This window comes from Vipera berus (assembly GCF_964194415.1).
Source record: "Vipera berus genome assembly, chromosome: 2".
NCBI lineage: Eukaryota > Metazoa > Chordata > Lepidosauria > Squamata > Viperidae > Vipera > Vipera berus.
This window is the reverse complement of record NC_138203.1, coordinates 250,128,997-250,148,990: the sequence shown is the minus strand read 5'-3', so window position 1 is coordinate 250,148,990 and position 19,994 is coordinate 250,128,997. Positions and strand designations below refer to the sequence as shown.

General features: G+C 37.3%; 1 protein-coding gene across 1 annotated transcript in view; it reads right to left on the bottom strand.

Moving 5' to 3' along the window:
* Positions 1 to 3,130: 3,130 nt before the first annotated feature.
* The window catches only part of RYBP (RING1 and YY1 binding protein), a 50,834-nt gene continuing 33,970 nt past the window's right edge, over positions 3,131 to 19,994 (bottom strand). Inside the window, exons 3-5 of the mRNA XM_081315917.1 lie at positions 18,661 to 18,837; positions 18,024 to 18,119; positions 3,131 to 8,321 (exon numbers count right to left, since the gene is read on the bottom strand). Of these exons, the coding sequence (XP_081172043.1) occupies positions 8,069 to 8,321; positions 18,024 to 18,119; positions 18,661 to 18,837 (526 nt within the window). The 3' untranslated portion in view covers positions 3,131 to 8,068. The remainder of the gene's footprint in view (positions 8,322 to 18,023; positions 18,120 to 18,660; positions 18,838 to 19,994) is intronic.

Sequence of the window (19,994 nt, the reverse complement as noted above, 5' to 3'; positions counted from 1 at the left end):
CATTACTAGAAATAGTAACGTATGTTGCAGGATCCAATCTGCAGTGGTCACCAGGGCTAGAGGTTTAGTTTTTAAATAAAACCTGTGGTCCCAGTGACTGACCAAGATTGAATCCTGCAACATTATCCTGGGAAATGTATATTTGCCTTCATTTGTGAGCAACATAGGTATTTTAATTTTAAAATTCTTTTGTATTCAAACTTACCATTTTCTTTGAAAAATAAAGCAAAAGAGCTCCTTTCCCCATTTATAAACAAATCTTCAAAACCTCATCATTCATCCCTTTTTTTAAAAAAATGTTAATACTTATCAGAACCCACAACAGTTGTATTTTAACCTTGGTTGAATAAGTCAATTTGATATTCCTTCTGTTTACTTTTTAAAAGCTTAATCTTCAGTCTAATCAAATAATGTCCCACAAGTTGGTTTCTTAATACATTTTTTTCTCTTTGCTTCCTTTAGGGATGGCTTCAGTTATTTAACACATCCCTCTTGTAAATCCAAGATAAGAAAACTTTCCAAGTCACTCTTGTGATTTATTATTTGTATGTCCCCTTTAGTTATGAATGCATCCGCCTGGTGTTAGTTGTAAATCCATTGTGGCATCTTTTTCAATGTCACTTTGGTAGTCTAGCATTTTAAAATCCATGAGACCCATTTTTCTTGTCACTCTTGTAGTCTGGCATTCTTTTCAAAATCCATTTTCAAATCCACATGGTTTAGTCTCTATTTTATCCAGTAAAATCTGTTCATCTTCTAGTCTCTGTTAAATACATTCTTATAGTGTCAGAGATTCTTGAAAGTAATTTCTCAGTACATTGTTCCCAAGCAGCCTTAATTTCCCCTGCAACCAAATAATACTGTCCCATTATGTTAACAGGTGTCTCCTCATTTAATTGTAATCCTTGGTTGTCTCTGGTTCCCTATAGTCAACCTTCAAAGTACCTTCTTGTCTGTTTATTTTCCAATCAATAAAACTTTTCCAAGGGAAAATTTCTTATAATTTTAAAATATTCACATATAGTTTTATAAAATTTCAAACAACCCACAGGAATTATTCTTGCAATTCCAGCTGGCCACTTAGCTTTCAAAAATCAGCGTTCAATTCTCCTTTTCTAATTTCCAAAGATAAAACTCTTTTTTTTAAAATAAAGCTTACATGAAACTTCTTTCAGCCAGGGTGGAAGGAAAGTGAGATATTTGCTTTTCAGGATGTTCACAACATCCAAAGAATCCAGCAATTCCTAAGTGAAGTGGGTGAAGGCACTGAATGGGATGAATTTCCGCTGGATCGAGAGCTGTCAAAACAGTTGGAGATTGCTGTTTTATCAGTAGCCTCTGAGCAAACCTGTGGATAATCCTAGTGGGCTCCTTAATCTGTAGAGGAGCTCCAAAGAATCAGTCCATTCACTGGCTCATTTTTCCACCAGTCGTTAGTTCTGGGAAAGAGCCGTCTTCAGTTTGCCGTTGCTTCCCTGGAAGACCCTTGTTTCATAGTTTTCACAATTTTTTTATGATAAGCATTATGAGTTTGCTGCTGTTTCCAACCAAGGATTCTCTTATTGCCCTATAAGGAACAACCCCATACTATCCATTCAGGATTAAAACTTAGAGCACTCCTATGAGTCTCATTCATTACTTTACCATCTTTTCTTTGGTAGTGGTTGCTCAAGGGAAATTGGATCTAGCAGAAAACTTATATTCACTGGTCTCTGATAAAATATATTTTCTATCCATTTTAAAAATTTTGTTATTAAATGGCACTTTAGATGGAAACAACTTGTTTCCCTTCCCCATACTTATACTCATGCTTGTGTCACCTTGTTTTTTCACTCATACTTTTTCACACCATCAGTGAATGTGTTTATTTTTTAAAAAATAAGTTTACATTCCTGCTTTTTCATTCTTTTCACTTACACTTGAGAATTACTTACACTACAGTCATCTTTTTTCCTACACTATTTAGTTAAAACTATGATTAAGTCTTTCCATGTGTTATGAAATTAAGGTGAGCATAAATGCATTGCAGTAACCCAGGAAACAAGCACCTATACCAGACATGTCAAACACAAGGCCCGGGGGCCAGATCCGGCCCACGAAGTGGTTTCATGCGGCCCGCGAAGCCATCCTGGAAACAGTGAGGGAACGGCCCCCACTGCCTTGGCCCTGGCCCAGAGACCCTCCTTCTGCCAGAGACCCTCAGATCTGTCCCACTCCTGCCCAGGCCCCCATAGGCACCCTTGATGCGAACCATGTAGAGCTGGCCATGCCCACCCAGTAGGCCATACGCACTCTAGCCACGCCCACCCAGTAGGCCACGCCCACCCAGGCCATACCCACCTGGCCCCCTGCAGGCAACCGCAATGCTGATGCGGCCCTCAATGAAATTGAGTTTGACACCCCTGACCTATACAATGCCAAAATGAATACCCACACAACTTTATATATAAAAAAGCTGACCAGTCAACCACTGTAGCACAATCAATGTAAGTTATAAAAAACAACATTAGGAGCCCCAAAGGGGGTGTTCACTGTTGGAGGTGGCTGACTGGATAAGATCTCATCCCCAAGCTGTCCATTTCCTTGGTACTAGTTTTTATATAGCTTTTAAATTTTAGTTGCTTTCATATTGTATTCTTTTCACTCTTTGTAAGCCACTCAGAGTCGGCTTGTCAAAGAGATGGGTGGCATATCAATTTGATAAATAAATAAACACTACCATACATCAAAAATATCTCAGAAACAACCAATAGACAATTAAACCACACAGCACCACAGCAGCACATAAACCATATATAGCATCACCTCAACACATAGACCAGCTAAAAACTTCTAGAATATCTTAAGTAAACCAAAAGACCAAGAAAAAAACAAAACAAAACAGGAGTCATCTACAACATACAGTATAAGGGCTGTAACAGCCACTATGCAGGACAGGCAGACTGCATCCAGGAACACCAACTAGCAGTCAGAAGACTCAATGGAAACCTTAATTTTCCAACACATGGACGGACCTAACCTTAATTTCAACAAGGAAACTGTGAGCACCCAAGCAAAATAAAAAAAATAAAAAACATTAGGGAATTCCTGAAAGCTTGACACTGAGACAAATCAGCCATCAATAGGGAAATAGGGATAAACCATCTTTATCCTTTATTCAATACACTAAAAAAAGAGAAACTAAAAAGAAAACAAACACACCAGAATGCCTCCTCTCCAGTTATCAACATCAAGATAAACAGGGATTAACACCAAATAAACAAGCAGTAAACAATATCCTAATCGAGGAACAACCAACTTAATCAAGCAGTAAACAACAGTCTAATCAAGGAACTACCAAGGAGGAAGCAACACCGCCGCCAACAATGTTAGGGTAAGCTACTATTTATAAGTAGAAACAAAGCCCACTCCTTTCTGGCACTCAAGATGTCAGATAAAGCAAACAACCAAGCTCAGGATTACATAGATTTCCACAAATTACTTTATAGCTGAAAACCATCATGCACATTAGAACAGCTCAACAGAAATAAACTTCAGATCCCCAATGATAGCATCTACATGACATACTCATTGGATTTAATGATTTATATTTTATACAATTCTTGCCTCTGTAAAAGGGGTAATTCTGACAGTTGAAAGTCTGAATTGGCAGCTGTGACAGGATATAGAAGCAACCATCAAATCAATCTAGATTGTCTGTAGCTTTATTCTTATAGTCCCTACTGCTTGAACTAACTAGATACAACATAGCCAAAAAAGAATGTTTCAGAGAACAAAAAATTAAATTTATCACAGTGTTCATTAAGTATATTTCAAAATTTGAACATATAAGTTGCCTCATGACCTTTTCATTTTAGGTACAGGTTTTCACAAATCTTTTACAGTAATGATTTTTTTCTGTACAACTTGAAGAGGATATCCACTTCAATAGAAACTTATGCCTATTACTAATCTGATAGAGCATTGGATCCAACAAGGAGCATGTGGAAGAAAATTCTGTTAACACATGTCCCCAACATATCAGTATTAGTAATGTATATGCTTTTGCTGGAAAGAATGAAAAAGTACACATTTCCAAGCTTGGCACATCATGGATATGATCAAGTATAAGAAGCAAAAGTGTTAATATAAATGGCTTATCTGGATCATCAGTACCCAAAAACATGCAAAATTTTCATACATAAATGTCATGTTAAACATGCAGAATAAAATCAAGTTTACCTAGAAAGATACTAGCACAGCAAACTGACTTGGTCCTTTCCTCAACACCAAAGAATAGAAAATCAGATTTAATTAAATGTTACTATTTTATTTGTGAAAAAACTACAAGCAGAATTCATAAATAGACATTTCTATTTAAAGCAAGAAAATGATAAAGTGGCTTCTAATAACAGTCGTGCACATGCCGGTAACAGGAATATATTAACATCTTTTATTTGCTAGACAAAGAGCAGTGTCCAATATAAATTTCCCGAAAACATTTAAGACCTGTGAATTTTTCTGACCAGTTCACAAAATCACCATTGACACTTTTAGCATGAAGATTAAAAACAAACCTAACAGGACTGTCAGCTCTAAAGACTTTACAGAGCAGAAAACTTCCAAAGCGTTATACAAGCTGTCTTTCTGGGCAAATGAAAAATATAGCTCGTATAATACATTAACATAAAAATTCACAAGATAAAATTATGTTTTGACATACTTAAACAAGCATTCTCTATTTGTTTCCAAACAAACAAAGCTAAAGAAATAATGTAACCATCTTTACACAGTAAATTAAGGTTACAAGTCGTACACAAGAACAGAACTGCTTGCGCATTAAAAACTGTTCAGCTCCATTGTCATATGGTAAATGTTGGCTCTCAAATCATTTTTTTCAGTTACATACAAGCAAAGGTTATATAGTCAGCAAGTAATAACTTCAATAATTTATGGTAACAGTTTTTAAAAAGTAGACTGGAAATGGTACTGGTAAGGCAGATGTATTTCTATGAATATAGCCACTGCCCAATTTTAAAATAGAAACTGAAATTGAATAAGCAAAATGCTTTCAATTAAAACTGCCCATGTTAAACATTTTTTTTTGCCTTTCATTATTCTCTTCGCATGACATATTTAAAATATTCAAAAGAGGAAGTCAAGCAAGCTGTTGTGTGCATGGGTGTGTATAAGTGTAAAAATTTAACTCTGAAAATGTAACACTGTGCTTTTTCCTTACCTGCTTTCTGTGCCACTGGCTACGAAGCGTTTCTGGCCCTTCTTATACACTAATATTTTAAAGCATGCTCTCCAACTACTGAATAGTTAAATGAAATGCAGGAAGTTAAGATAATCCAATTTTTTAATCTCATGCTTTTTAAAAAAAGGTGTTTGCTTGGTTACGACACGACGATAAGAAATGCGGCCCAAGAAAGTTTGAATGCTTAGCTGACAATTTCAGCCAAATGCAGTTTCAATCACTCCACTTGTGCCAAAGATGGATTTGCATACTTTATTCTAACAAGCTACTATAGCACAGAGGCACACATAGGGGGAGAAAAAAAGGAAAAAGAAAACCCAAAGAGGATTTCACTGAATTGGTAAGCCAATGAGCAGCTCATTACGGTTAAAGCTTTTATTCCCTAACCTAAGGGACAGGTTTCACCCACCAACTCCTGCTGCTTACCCATTGGAATGACAGCCCAGAAGAAGCCACCTTAGGAATGAATGGAGCAGCAATAATTGGAAGGTGATATTCGGTGTAACTGGTCTTCTCAACATGCACACTGCTTCCTCCACCCCACCCAAGGCTGTATTCTAGCAAGCCACAGAAGGAAACACACCATTTGTATATACTGGTGAACTTCCAGCAGACGTGCTCAGAAATTGGGTCTTTGGTGGGAAGGAGCTAAATGCATACAGGCCTAATTCATTCAGATGTAAGTTTCTTTTTAAAAAAATCTGTGCAAATCACACTCATCTGGGACTAAGTTGAAAACATCTCTAAAAATTATTTTTTCTCCAAAAATAAATTATGGCTGACCAATTTACCCTCCCTGAGATCCTTGAAAGGAATAGTCAAACTTGTAAAAGGAATGTTTACCAATGTTAAAACGTGGATTGATGTGGACTATTAAAAACTACGATAATATTGTATTATCAGAGCTTAAGAAACATCCGTTTTTCCTTTGGTTCTTTTTTTATTTTTCAATAAATACGTTAAAAATAAGTTTTCAAAAAAGGAAAAGAATAGATATAAGAACAACTGAATGAGAAGCCCATCAAAATGGATGCAGCTGCAAAGGCACTGCTCTGCTACTCTACCTCTTTGAGCAGAATTACTTTATTCAGTTAAGCATAGGTTAAAATTTTCAGACTGAAAAAGAAGTTTATGTTTGCGGCTTTAAAGTGATAAAACACAACCATTTCATGCCTCTCTAGAACAGAAATAATTTATATTATTCAAAGAAGAAATGAGTACAGCAATTGTCTAGCACCAAGTTCTGCCAAGTGGCCTTTGAGAACACCTACATGGTAATCATTCTGATAAAACTAAAAATGGTTACTGAAATTATAGCAAAGCACTCTGGGTCGCCTAAAAAGCACACAATAAGAGTTTGAAGGTATTTTTTAAGTGTTCCGTCTTCTTTTTAGTGTTTTATGCAGAAAAACATACCGGCTAGATAAAACTGTTAACAGAGTTTGGATTTGTAAGTAAACATTCTCCGAATAGCTTTCGAAGCAGGAATTGAAGTCCATTTGCCATTCTGATGCTCCCTTATTAGTTATAAAATGTCTTCACAACTTTAGCTCTCACACCAAGTTATGTTAAAGAGATATGTCTAAGAACTGATAATCCTAAGGAATTAAATGAATTAAATTACTAACAAAAAAGCAGAGTCATATATAGAAAATTTGCACTGAAAACAAGTCATGTGACAATAGATCTCGGTTCATGTTATTAATAGGGGAGCACTTATTAAGGCTTGGGACTGCCTTCTATTACAAAAGCTGTAATAGAATATTCAAAAATCTTTCCCATCACCAATATAAATCTGGACAATAAGAGAATGAGATTTGTTATTCAAAATAGGCAGTGTTAAATGTGCAGCCACAAGGTACATTAATACTAATAAGCATTTTGAAATTGATGTTATTGTTTTTTTAAAATTTGTACACCGTGGTAGGAAAGGGCTAGAAATTTATTGTTTTCCGATACTCTAACTGGAAATGCTATGACTTGGAGCACCCTCTTGGATTTCAAAAAGAACAGAAAATAAGAAAATAGATATCTATTTTTGTCCAGTACTCTTCAGCCAAAGCACAAGAGAAAAAACAGGTCCTGTTTCTGTTAGAACCTCTGGGAACACTTTGTTGATCTAAGACTGGTTCCAGTTCGGTTTCAGCACTCGCCAAATGGCACTCACTGTCCCAGATCTTAAAATTGCTTAGCTTCACAGTGTTTCAAGCACCAGCGTTTCCATGTATTGGTTTCAAATAACCCTATATATACTTTATTTATATATATATATTTATATATTTATATATATATATATATAATTTATATCAAAACTGATAGTACACAGTATAACTGGAAGAGGGAGATTTGAACTCAAAAAATATGCTTGAAAAAAAACCAAGAGAGTTTGTGAATACAATAAATAAAAACCCTCCTATAAGCCCGCCCTTCCCCTTACATCACATTCCCTCACCCAAAACAAAACTAAAATTGGTGGTAAGATTCATGGAAAAACTGTGCACAGCAGATTTATAAAAAAGTAGAGTCAGGAGCACATCCAATTATAAATGATTGTTAGGAAAATCATATAAAACAATGGAATACATAAACATCAGAAAGTAATTCTCAGGGTGCGAAATTCCTTGTTAGCCAGATGCCCACAGTCAGACCAAAGCGTCCCGCTGTCATCAATTAAGGGAAGGATATCCAAGAAGCATGTTGAAGCACAAGGAGAAAAGGAAGAAGAAGTGGCGGCACTGGCAGCTTTCTCAGGTTGTCCCAGTGGACAGGTGGAACATTTGAATTTCATACCCTGATTTCATAAGTTTCCCACAATTCCATGTGCAATTCTCAGAAAGATTCATCGTTGACTGCTGACATGTCGCCCTTTGGCGTAGAAGAGCGGGATGAGCCCTTGTCTGTGCTCTCGGAGCCCGAGCTACTCTGATTTTGCTGTTCAGATCCAGCACTGGAGGTCACTGTGGACGAAGATGTGGAGGAAGAGCGAGTCTTTTCTTTAAAGTCTGTGATAATTACTGTGACATTCCCTACTGTGACTGCCAGCTGCTGAGCGGTACTTCTGTCCACATTTTTCAGTCTGGGCCTACAACAACAACAAGAACAGTGAAGAGTAGTAATAGCGGCAGCAACAATGGTAACAACAGCAACACAGAATATAAAATAATGGATGAGCCTTCTGCTAAGACACTTTTATTCAGCTTATACAGAAGAATTCTAAAAACTGCAGATGTTCTACATTAAAACAAGAGAAGAAAGAAACACTGTTTTCCCCTCCCAGCCCCTGCAGCATCTGATCATTTGCTGTCTTTAAATGCTTAGTCTAAACAGGCCGGGATAGCAGCATTTTCAATTCCCAATGGGAAATGTAGTTTGGGAATCAATTTTGGAGCTCTGGAGTTGTAGAAAATTATTCTCTGTTGCATCCAGCCAGAAGTATAGTAATATGCTAAAAATACAAAGATATAAAGAAAGCTTTTGAGAGTCCCTTTTGGAATACAAACATTCTGTGCTTGGAATCCTTCAGCCTCTTAAGCTCTTGAAAGCTGCAATTTTGTAAGACAAAAAAAAGCACCTGCATGTGACAGTGTAAAGGGTCAGGATCTCAACTGTTGCAAAACTATAAATGCAAGTAAAATTTGGCATATTTCCCAACTGCTGGAATGCATAGGAGAAAAACCCCACATGACCTTATAAGAAATGGCTTACAAAGTCTTTTCTGAATGCACTGCTGAACACAAGCTATGGGAATATAAATACTGGCCAACAGAACTGCACAATTTTAAAAAGGTCTTAGAGCAGTGTAAGTCTTACTATAATCTTAGAATTATGCCATGATATTAAGTAATCAGACCAATTAATAAAGCATTGGGCCACATTCACATATGGTAAAATGTTCAGTTCATAACTTTAATAGAAACGCAAAGTGATATTGTTCATTATTTGGGAAACTAAACAAGATCTCTGTTATCATGTCAGAAAGAAAAAAACAAGGAAGGTTTTGAGCAAACATGAATAGCTCCGTTTAACAGCCAAAATAGTTACTTTAATACAGTATAGGTTTATTTGAGAAACAAAGCTTTAAAAGTTAAAATGCTCAAAGTAACTATTATTTATTCAGACAGTAGGAAAAGTATTTTTAGAGTCGCCAAAGTGAGATACAACTCATGATCCACTTGAGCTGGCAAACAGCCAAGCTCAATATTCTTTTGCCAGAAAGCATTGTAGACATTAGTTCTTATTACCCACATTAATGAAGTAGCACCTGAAATAATTTGGTAGGCACTGAAGTTGGAGGTGAAAACCAGCACTGTCAACTATCAGATGATTTTTTTTTAATCCCATTTATATCCCGCCCTTCTCCGAAGACTCAGGGCGGCTTACAATCTAAAGCACAAATCAATGTGCTTAGCAGTAGCCTTCATTCTATGTATATGCCTGCTTATTAGGGCTTTCACACACACCCCAAGCGGCATTATTACAAAGTCAGCTTAATTGCCCCCAACAATCTGGGTCCTCATTTTACCTACCTCAGAAGGATGGAAGGCTGAGTCAACCTTGAGCCTGGTGGGACTCGAACCTGCACTAATTGCAGGCAGCTGGTGTTACTTAAGGAGGCATTAGCCCACTGCTCCACCAAGGCTCTATATTTTTGATACTGCAGCTTCTTTCACTGCTTATTGCTATTTTATAGTGTAACAAATGGGATGACTGGAAAACCTAGAAGAAAGGTTGTTTTTCTATACAGACTGCAACAAATGTTAGTTGCACAGGCCAATCACAATGTTTTATTTTTTTTTCCAGAGAAGTTACTGTAATTTGAAATGTTCAAAGGTTACAAGTTAAGCAAGTAAATAAATGTTTAGAAAAAACTGGAAACCAGTTTGAACAATTTATATAATAAATTGTCTATGGAGCCTGATTTGGATCTACTCTTTATATGCTACTGTCATCAAATATGCAAGATAACATTTCAAACTATGATTCAAAAAACTTTTGTGCAGGTCTATTGACTATTAGTCCAATACACCCAATATTAATGAACCAACAAAGGTAAATCTTGGGAATACACAGAACCATGAGGGATTTATATCAGGGGAATCTTAATCCAAGCCACGGCAAAACATTCACCAATTATTTAATGAAATATGAGAATTCTGTATGCTGCTGAAAAAACAAAGATAATCATAGAAATCAAACTCCTACAGTGCCTTTCTTGACAGAAGTAAACAGGTTGTTTCATTGTTTAAAATCAGCCTTCAATCTAGATTTAAAGAGGTTTATATTCCACCAATCATTCTGTCACATAACCTGGATCTCACCAGAAAGAAAAGCACTTGAAAACAAAGAGGGATTCAGAGGCCACTGTGAACAAATGCAGTTCCATTCTTATAGCCAAAGCAGAAGCCCAAACCACATTCATAATACTCAACTACAATATTAACGCATGAGAGGATGTTATAATTTTAAATATATTTAGAAATATTTCTACATAAGGTATAGACAGTATAGAAAGGGCTCCTTGTAAGGGAGGCATTCATTACTTAAGCAGAGGCTTATTAACATGATGCTTAATGATTCTATGACTTTCTGGAGCCACTGAACAAATTGCCTCTCGTTAAATGTCTATTTGCAAAGATCAAGAGCACCTCCAAGGCACTATGATAAACTGTCCAGGAGGATGAAATAACAATATAGTATAATTCAGGAAAAGAGAGAATTCTGAAACTGGGGTAATACTCATAAGTAGAAATAAAACTTACTCAACAGCAATGGGTCAAACAAAAGGAGAGTAGGAGCGACATTATATATGAAAGAAATGCACACATGTATTGATTGATGAGAGCCAGGAATTGGAACATGAGGTTCTTGACAAAAGCATTTGGGTTAACAGAAGGAAGGGGAAACAAAAAGTATTATTGTGATGGTGTGCTACAGACTATCAAGGAGGAACATCAGGATTACACAAACCTGGGACAGGTTACAGCAGGCATGTCAAACTCGCGACGTCACGTGACATCGTGTGACGTAACGTGATGTCGTGTGACGTAACGTGATGTCATGTGACGTAATGTAACGTCGTGTGACGTAACGTGACGTTGCGCGGCGTATCGGAGCTTTTTCCCCATTGCCAGCAATGGGGTGGGCGCGGTTTCGTTGTGACGTGTCCTGGGTTACAGAATCTCAAAAGGAGTGACAAAGTAATAATGGGAAATTTCAACTACCCAATAATCGGTTAGAAAAACAACTATGTCAAGAAGAGAAAGATCTTGAAATTACTCTGTATCTTGCTGACCGTTTCATGTTCCAGAAAGCTAAAGAAGAGACAAGATTTTTCTAGTCCTGTTTGTAATCAATAGGGAAGAGCTGGTTGAAAAAATAAAAACAGTTTGAGAAGAAGTCACTTTGAGAAGAAGTGATAGCAACATCTTAAGGTTTAAGATACTATAGAAAGAGAAATTGGAAGGCAGCTGTTTGTGCACAGTAGATTTCAGACAGCTAATTTAACAAGCTAGAGAAATATGATTTCTCAGGGAATACATGGCCACTAAGAAGAAGATTAAATGTCTAGACAAGATTAATTACATCTGAGAGTCATCTCAGAACCCTCTTTTTGTGATTTTTGAATAATCATGGAGATCAGGCTAAGCACTGGAGAAGGACAAATATTGTTTCTATCTACATAAAACGAAAAAAATAAGAAAGATTAGTCAATGATAGCCATATTACATAACCTTCAGCTAGAACCGTTCATTTAACAATAGTTTGCTTATATGACCATCTTGGAAGAACTGCTTACAATCTTTACTGGCATCATCCCCATGGTCATGTTATCGCAACCCAGAGTCTTAGCAATCAGCTTGCATTAACTATGGTTGCAGTGTTCTGTGATCATGTAATTGCTATTTGTGATTGTTCATTGAAGTTGGATTTGCTTAACGACCACATGCTTTGCTTAATGGTCATCATAAAAATAGTCATAAAATCAGATTTAATCATGTGGTGACTCAAGTTATGACTGCATTGATTTACAACCGCAGTTCCAGTTCTCATACATAATACTCTTACAACAACAATCCGGTGAGGTGGGTTAAGTTGAGAGGAAGTGACTGTTTAAGGCAGGACTAGACCTCATGTTTTCTATGCCAGGATCTTAACTGTTATACTAAACTAGCTTTGTTTTGGAATGATCAAATTAATTTAAATCAAATCAAATCAAATCAAAATAAATTGGGTTGACAGCTGCCAATCTAAATCTCACCAGGACAAAGTTCAATTTTCACTAGCTCACTGGTTGATTCAGATTTCCATCTTTCCAAGGTTGGTAAAATGAGGACCCGTATTGCTGGGGGGGGGCATATGATGACTCTGTAAACCACTGTAAAGCACTGTGAAGAGGCATATATGTCTAAGTGCTATAAAGGTCTGTGATTAATTGGAGGCAACTGATGATTTGGTTCAAAGGGTTCGCCTGCCAAATCCCATCTTGCTCTACTGAGCAGTAATACCTAAGTGAATATAATTAAATGGTTCTTCCCAAATTATTCACTCAGTTCTCAAACAAAACATTTCAAATTAACCAATTTCTTCATATATAAACAGCAGACTAGAAGTTGAATCTCCGAGTGAGATTCAAGGTGCTGGTGATGACCTATAAAGCCCTAAATGGCTTGGGTCCGGATTATCTGAGGGAACACCTGCTGCCGGCATCAACTTCCCATCGTCCTGTGCGCTCCCACAGGGAGGGCCTTCTTAGGGTACCGCCGGTGAAGGATTGCTGGCGGGTAACTCCCAGAGAGAGGGCCTTCTCTGTGGGTGCGCCTGCCCTCTGGAACCAACTTCTGATGGAACTTAGGACTGCCTCCGACCTCCGCTCATTCCGCTGGGACCTGAAAACTTGGCTCTTTGAGCTGTCGGGCCTAGACTGAGGGGTTTTAATTGGGTTTTAATGTTTTAACTTTTTAAATTTTGGGCTCTAAATTTAATTAACTGTTTTAATTAACTGTTTTAAATCTTTTAACTTTTGTATGGTATGATTTTAATTGCCCTGTAAACCGCCCTGAGTCCTACGGGAATAGGGCGGTATATAAGTTAAAATAATAAATAAATAAATAATCTAAAGCCATCCCAAGCCTATCTATAAATTTCTGTTGTCATGATTTTTAAATGGATAAAATGGTACATCATAGGGCAACATAGGGCAGTGTTCCAATATCTCAGGGGCTGCCACAAAGAAGAGGGAGTCAAGCTATTCTCCAAAGCGCCTGAAGGCAGGACAAGACGCAACGGATGGAAACTAATCAAACAGAGAAGCAACCTAGAATTAAGGAGAAACTTCCTGACAGTTAGAACAATTAACCAGTGGAACAATCTGCCTCCAGAAGCGGTGAATGCTCCAACACTGGAAGTTTTCAAGAAGAGACTGGACAGCCATTTGTCCAAAATGATATAGGGTTTCCTGCCCGAGCAGGGGGTTGGACTAGATGACCTCCAAGGTCCCTTCCAACTTCTTCTTCTTCTTCTTCTTCTTCTTCTTATTATTATTATTATTATTATTATTATTATTATTATTTTGAACCAAAGCAGTTCAAATGGGCTAACTTCTAAAATGAGTCCAAAACATGGGACCCATGACTCCTGAGGAAATTAAATTTGGAAAAGATACGGCTGCTTCAATGCTACTGGTTGGTATTGCACCTGTGGTCACCTGATCTTCATAGTCAACAAGTGACAATCGCCCAGCCACTCTTCCACTTTCTTGTTCCCTTCCCTATATAGCAGCAGCCATTTACCTGCCTGCTGGAATGGAAGCGAATGGAACGGAAGAGAAGGAAATGGGATCTGCTCCTTATCAGATTCCCACAAGGAAATAGCGTGTATCTCCAAAAATAAGATCAGGTCTTATAGTATATTAATTTTTGCTCCAAAAGATGCATTAGGGCTTATTTTCCAGTCAGGTCTTATTTTGGGGGAAATACAGTACTAAATGTGTCCATCTGACTGACAATCTTAACTGGGGCTTATTTTGGGGGTAGGGCTTATATTAAAGTAAAAGGTAAAGGTTCCCCCGCACGTGCGTGCTAGTCGTTTCCGACTCTAGGGGCCGGTGCTCATCTCCGTTTCAAAGCCGAAGATCCAGCGCTTGTCCAAGGACGTCTCCGTGGTCATGTGGCCGGCATGACTAGACGCCAAAGGCGCACGGAACACTGTTACCTTCCCACTGTAGTGGTCCCTATTTTTCTACTTGCATTTTTACGTGCTTTCAAACTGCTAGGTTGGCAGAAGCTGGGACGAGTAACAGGCGTTATGCGGCACTCGGGATTCGATCCGCCAAACTGCCGACCTTCTGATCGACCGCATCCCCTGGGCTTATATTACAAGTGTCCTAAAAATCATGCTAGGGCACAGGTCTGCAACCCGCAGCTCTGGAGCTGCATGCGGCTCTTTCAGCCGTCTCCTGCGGCTCCCAGTCCTCTACCATGTGCAGTCCAAAAAAAAAAAGTGGGACTAAAAAAGTTCAACCAATCAATTCAAATATGCAGGGTAGGTGCATATCTCGCCTTGGCTCCACTCTTCAAACCCTGTTCTGCGCATGCGGGCATGTACGCGCATGTGCACACATTTTTTGCGGCTCCCAGTTTTTCCTTTTGTGAGGGAACCGGTTCCGAGTGGCTCTTTCACTGTTTCAGGTTGCTGACCCCTGTGCTAGGGCTTATTTTCTGGCTGGGTCTTATTTGGGGGGGAAACACGGTACAAAGGGAAATCTGGAAATCTGTCCTGCTTCCACTGGTTTTTTTGCCTGGTCATTTTGTTTCTCTGTTTAGGCAAGGAATTATTTCTGAAATGATTACCCAACATGGCCCAGGTTGTCTACTAGCTTTTAAAGATAAAATGGCAGCAAAGAAAACAATTCTGCTTTTATTGTTCTAAACTTTGCTTGTCCTATTTCTCTTATTTCAACTACAATCTCTTGCCAAAACACTTATAGATTTTGTATTCTCAAATCTTCTATCATCCATCTTGGTTTTCAGAGTCGTTACAACAGTTTCAATCTAGCTGTGATGCTTCAGAAAAGCCAAATAGCTGTATCTTATTTGTTCTGATTTTGAAAAATTTAGACCTGATGGAAATGCAGGCTGAAGAAAGTCTGCTTTCACTTTACGGGTAAGATAGAATTTCAAGCCAGGGCTTGAATAGCTCAGTATCAGCCTCTATATTATCTAGGTAGTTTAGCAGCAGTCCTAGAGGAGGACTGCTCGAGGAAGAGCACATTTACTGCAGGCTTCTTATAGCTTAAGTAGATAGAATATCTAAAAATTATGTCACAAAGACAAAAAAAATGACACAGAAAGAATGGGAAGATTATTCCACCTCTCTTTAAATCAATAAAGCTTTGCAGTACTTGCCAGCAGTGTGCTACAGCTGCCAAAAAATCCAATGGAGTGCTAGACTGCATTAACAGAGGGACAGAATCAAGTTCACATGCAGTGTTAATATCACTTTACAATGCCTTGATAAGGCCACATTTGGAATACTGCATTCAGTTTTGGTCACCACGATGTAAAAAAAAATGTTGAGACTCTGGAAAGAGTACAGAGAAGAGCAACAAAGATTATTAGGGGACTGGTGGCTAAAACATATAAGGAACGGTTGCTGGAATTGGGTATGTCTAGTTTAATGAATAGAAGGTCTAGGGGGGGACATGATAGCAGTGTTCCAATATCTCAGGGGCTGCCACAAAGAAGAGAGAGTCAAGCTATTATCCAAAGCACCTGAAGGTAGGACAAGAAGCAACCAACCAAAGAGAGAAGCAACCTAGAACTAAGGAGAAATTTCCTGACAGTGAGAACAATTAACCTGTGGAACAACCTGCCTCCAGAAGCTGTGAATGCTCCAACACTGGAAGTTTTTAAGAAGAGACAGCCATTTGTCTGAAATGGTATAGGGTTTCCTGCCTGAACAAAGGGTTGGACTAGATGACTTCCAAGGTGCCTTCCAACACCACCACCACTACTACTACTACTATTAGTTATTATTTGCATAGAACTGTATCAAAAGATTATAAACAAAAGGAACGTCCAGTGCTGCATAATGCTAAAGTATTTTCATTCTGTGACTGTTTAATTGCCAGCATCTCATGAAAGGCAAACTGCAATGGCAGTTTCTCCTGAAGAAATAAAGTACTGGAAAATTTAGTTTATCAACTGAAAGAAGCCTTTAAATCAGGGGTCTTCAAACTTGGCAGTTTTATGACTTGTGGACTTCAACTCCCAGAATTCCTAAGCTAGCATGCCTGGCTGAGGAATTCTGGGAGTTGAAGTCCAAAAGTCATAAAAGGGCCAGGTTTGAAGACCCCTGCTTTAAATTAAGCAAGATGTTACCATTTTTGGTGGGCACACTATGTACTTGTTTCATAATGAATTTAGATAGCATTTAAATGACACTAATAGCTATTTCATACACTAATAGCTATTTCATACTACTTTGTAAGAAGTAGTTTGTAGCTTCTCTTCCAAATTAAATTACGATGCAATTGCCTTTATTTTGTTTCTCTATTTTCTATATAAGAACAAATAAGAAAATGATTGCACTGTTCCTTTTTTATAGTAAGCAAAAATAATGTTTTATATTTATACCGGCTTACAATTGAGACCAAAATTTCTGTTGTTAAGTGAGTTTTGCCCCACCTTTCTTGCCACAGTTTTTAAGCGAATATTGCAATTGTTGAGTTAGTATCACAGTTGTTAAGTGAATCTGGTTTCTGCATTGAGTTTTCTGTATCTGAATTTTGATCATGTGACCATGGGGATGCTGCAATGGTCGTAAGTGTGAAAAACAATTGTAAGTCACTTTTTTCAGTGCTTTTGTATCTTTAAACAGTCACCATATGAAGTGTTGTAAGTTGAGGACTACCTGTATTACAGTGAATAATGATTTTGTTTCCTTATCAAAGATGTAACATTAGAATAAGAACCTTTAGCCTCCACAGCCTACAGTGGAGTAGCTCCTACTCTAAGTTACTGAAGAATGGAATGGAATTAAATAAATAAATGAACTTTATTTGCATACCTTGTTTATATAAAGGCATTCAGCCCAAATTCAAAATATAGGGACTACCTTTTCTCATTATAGTAAGAAACCAATAATACCCAGTCGGATAGGTATCAAAGAACTCATAAAACATCTATAGGTTGGCTGATCTTGTAGTAGCAAAGGCATTATTAAACTGGCTAGCAATCTCTAAATCCCAGGAAATACAGATTAGGTATTAACCTAGACTTTGATGTGGACCAACAATGTTAACTTGGACAGATTATCCAATTTATACTCTAAAACAGGGGTGTCAAACTGCCGACCCATGGGCCGGACGCATCACCAGGAAACCACGCCCACCCCATTGCCATCAATGGGGAAAAAGCTCCAATACGTCACGCAACGTCACATGATGTCACAGGTTTGACATGTCTGCTCTAAAAGGTAATCTGGTATATTGCAATTGAAAGTTCAGGTCATCCCTGATGATTAGGCAATAGTTACAAAATGCTCACTTATGATTTAGCACAAGTTAATATTTCACATTTTAATTTACTATATATTCTGTGTGAATGAATGAAACAGAATGAAACAGAAACACTGATAAGATTTAAAGAATTATCACAAATATTGTCACAAGCCTCAAAGACATAAATTAAAGGATGAACTTCAGGGGGGGGAAAAAACTAAAGAGAAGTTCCTTTATTTCCATAACCTTATTATAATCAGGCAATTCTTTATCTTAAAAAGTTACCTTGAGGTGTGATTTGAGTCACTGGTCTTTGTTGTATTTCCAGACTTTATACTGTTTGCTTCACTAGGAGGATCTTTCACAATATCTGACTTTGGCCTGAAAGAAAGAATGCCAGATGAAAAGTTAACACATTATAAATATACTGGTATTCTGGGAATATCATTCCTGAAACTGGGAGAAATAGTCACCTGGAGGTAAACTTTCATGTAAATATATATATTCAGATACATTATTATATAATGAATGCAGGTTTTATGCATTATTCATCTATGAAGAAATGAGAATAACTCAATAAAGTCATATGGACAAGAAAAGAAAAGAAATTCATGCTGATGGTTTTAATAAGAATTATGTTTCTTCCTACTATGGGAAAATTTAAAATTTAACTATGAAAGGAGGGCAGCATCCAGGAAAAAGTCATGTAACTTGAATTAAGTGGTAGAGATAATATAAGGAAGGAGAGAATTACTGTTTGATCACAATTTAGAAACCACTGTAAATTAGGATTAAGAATTTGTCAAAAATATCAGGCTGTCTGGAATTTCAAAGCTGGGAGAACAGGTATGCACATGTATAAGAGCTACAGATACAAATACGTTTGTCTGCATAACTTTTAATGGTTGATCCAGAAACATACTTAGTCTTCTTGTTGGTATTCTTCTTTATAACACTTTGACTAACTTCTTTTTCTTTGTCTGTTTTTTTCTCTTCTTGCTTTTCCACTTTTTCTTTCTTTTCCTTTTTAGGAGGTGGTGGGGTAGCATATTGCTGAGCAACTTGTTGTGCTACAAGCTGAGAATTTATCCTAGGTTTCCTATAAGATAAGGGGAAATAAAAAAGAAATACTCATTATCAGTGACTTTATTAAAACAAACGGGCAACTGGTGAAAAAATATCAATAAAAGAAGTGTTTTTCCAAGTAAGCAATGCTTAATCTTAACTAGCAAAAGTGTAAGGTCTAAAATTTTAAAACACTGCATTCACCAAAATATTGAACATCCCTTAGACTAAAATAGAATTCTAGCCCATGCTTGTTTTGAAGAACACTCATACGTTTTTCAAAAATATATGAATGTAATAATTTCATTTAAGATGTACAGGTATGAAGTTGTACTCTGTGGGCCACTGAAAGCCAAGAAACCATACTCTGTACATCATGAACTTTTCAAAGTCATTTCATTATTTCGTTACATGAACATTGCTATTTTGTTAAAGAACTAAAAATAGAGTTAGTCATGTCTCATTTAACTATAATTCATCAGAATAAATCCATCTTCCTTAAATTTAAAAGACTGACAATCACAGCTTAGAGTCTGTCAATCAGAGCAAAGTTAAAAACAAACAATACATTCAGAGTGTCATAATTAGAAGTCATGTCTCTACCAGCCTCCAACTGGTACTGATTCTGAACAGTACTTTCTGTAATTATTATAACATACTGACACTTAAAGCTGAGAGCAACTAGAAAACTACAATTTGCAAAGACTTTTTTAGAATTTCTGCAAACAAAAGACATAACATTGGCCAGTCATCATCACTAAGAAGTAACCACTATGTGGCAGCTAAGAAACCTATAATCCAAGAGTAGGGGAAAAATAATAATAAAAAAGTCTTTGATTCAGGTTATGGTTCATTTCTTGGCTATCTTCTGATCACCAGATTTTTAAGGATATGACAGAACTGGAAAAGTGCAGAAGTGTTCTACAAAAATGACTAAAGGCTCAAAAATCTTCCTTTTGGGAAAATACCATTTGGAACGTTTTAGTTTGGAAAAAGATTTGACATGAGATGTTACTGAGGTGTATGCAATCACACGTGACTTCTTGAAGATCTGTAATGAAGGAAAACTTGCCACCTCATGTAACAAACAGCATGTTCTCTCATTGGCAGTTTGTACAGACAGAATGCTCCTCCTGATATCTACCCGGAAGACTTTCCTTTAGTTTTAACCCAATCTATTAATCTCTGGAG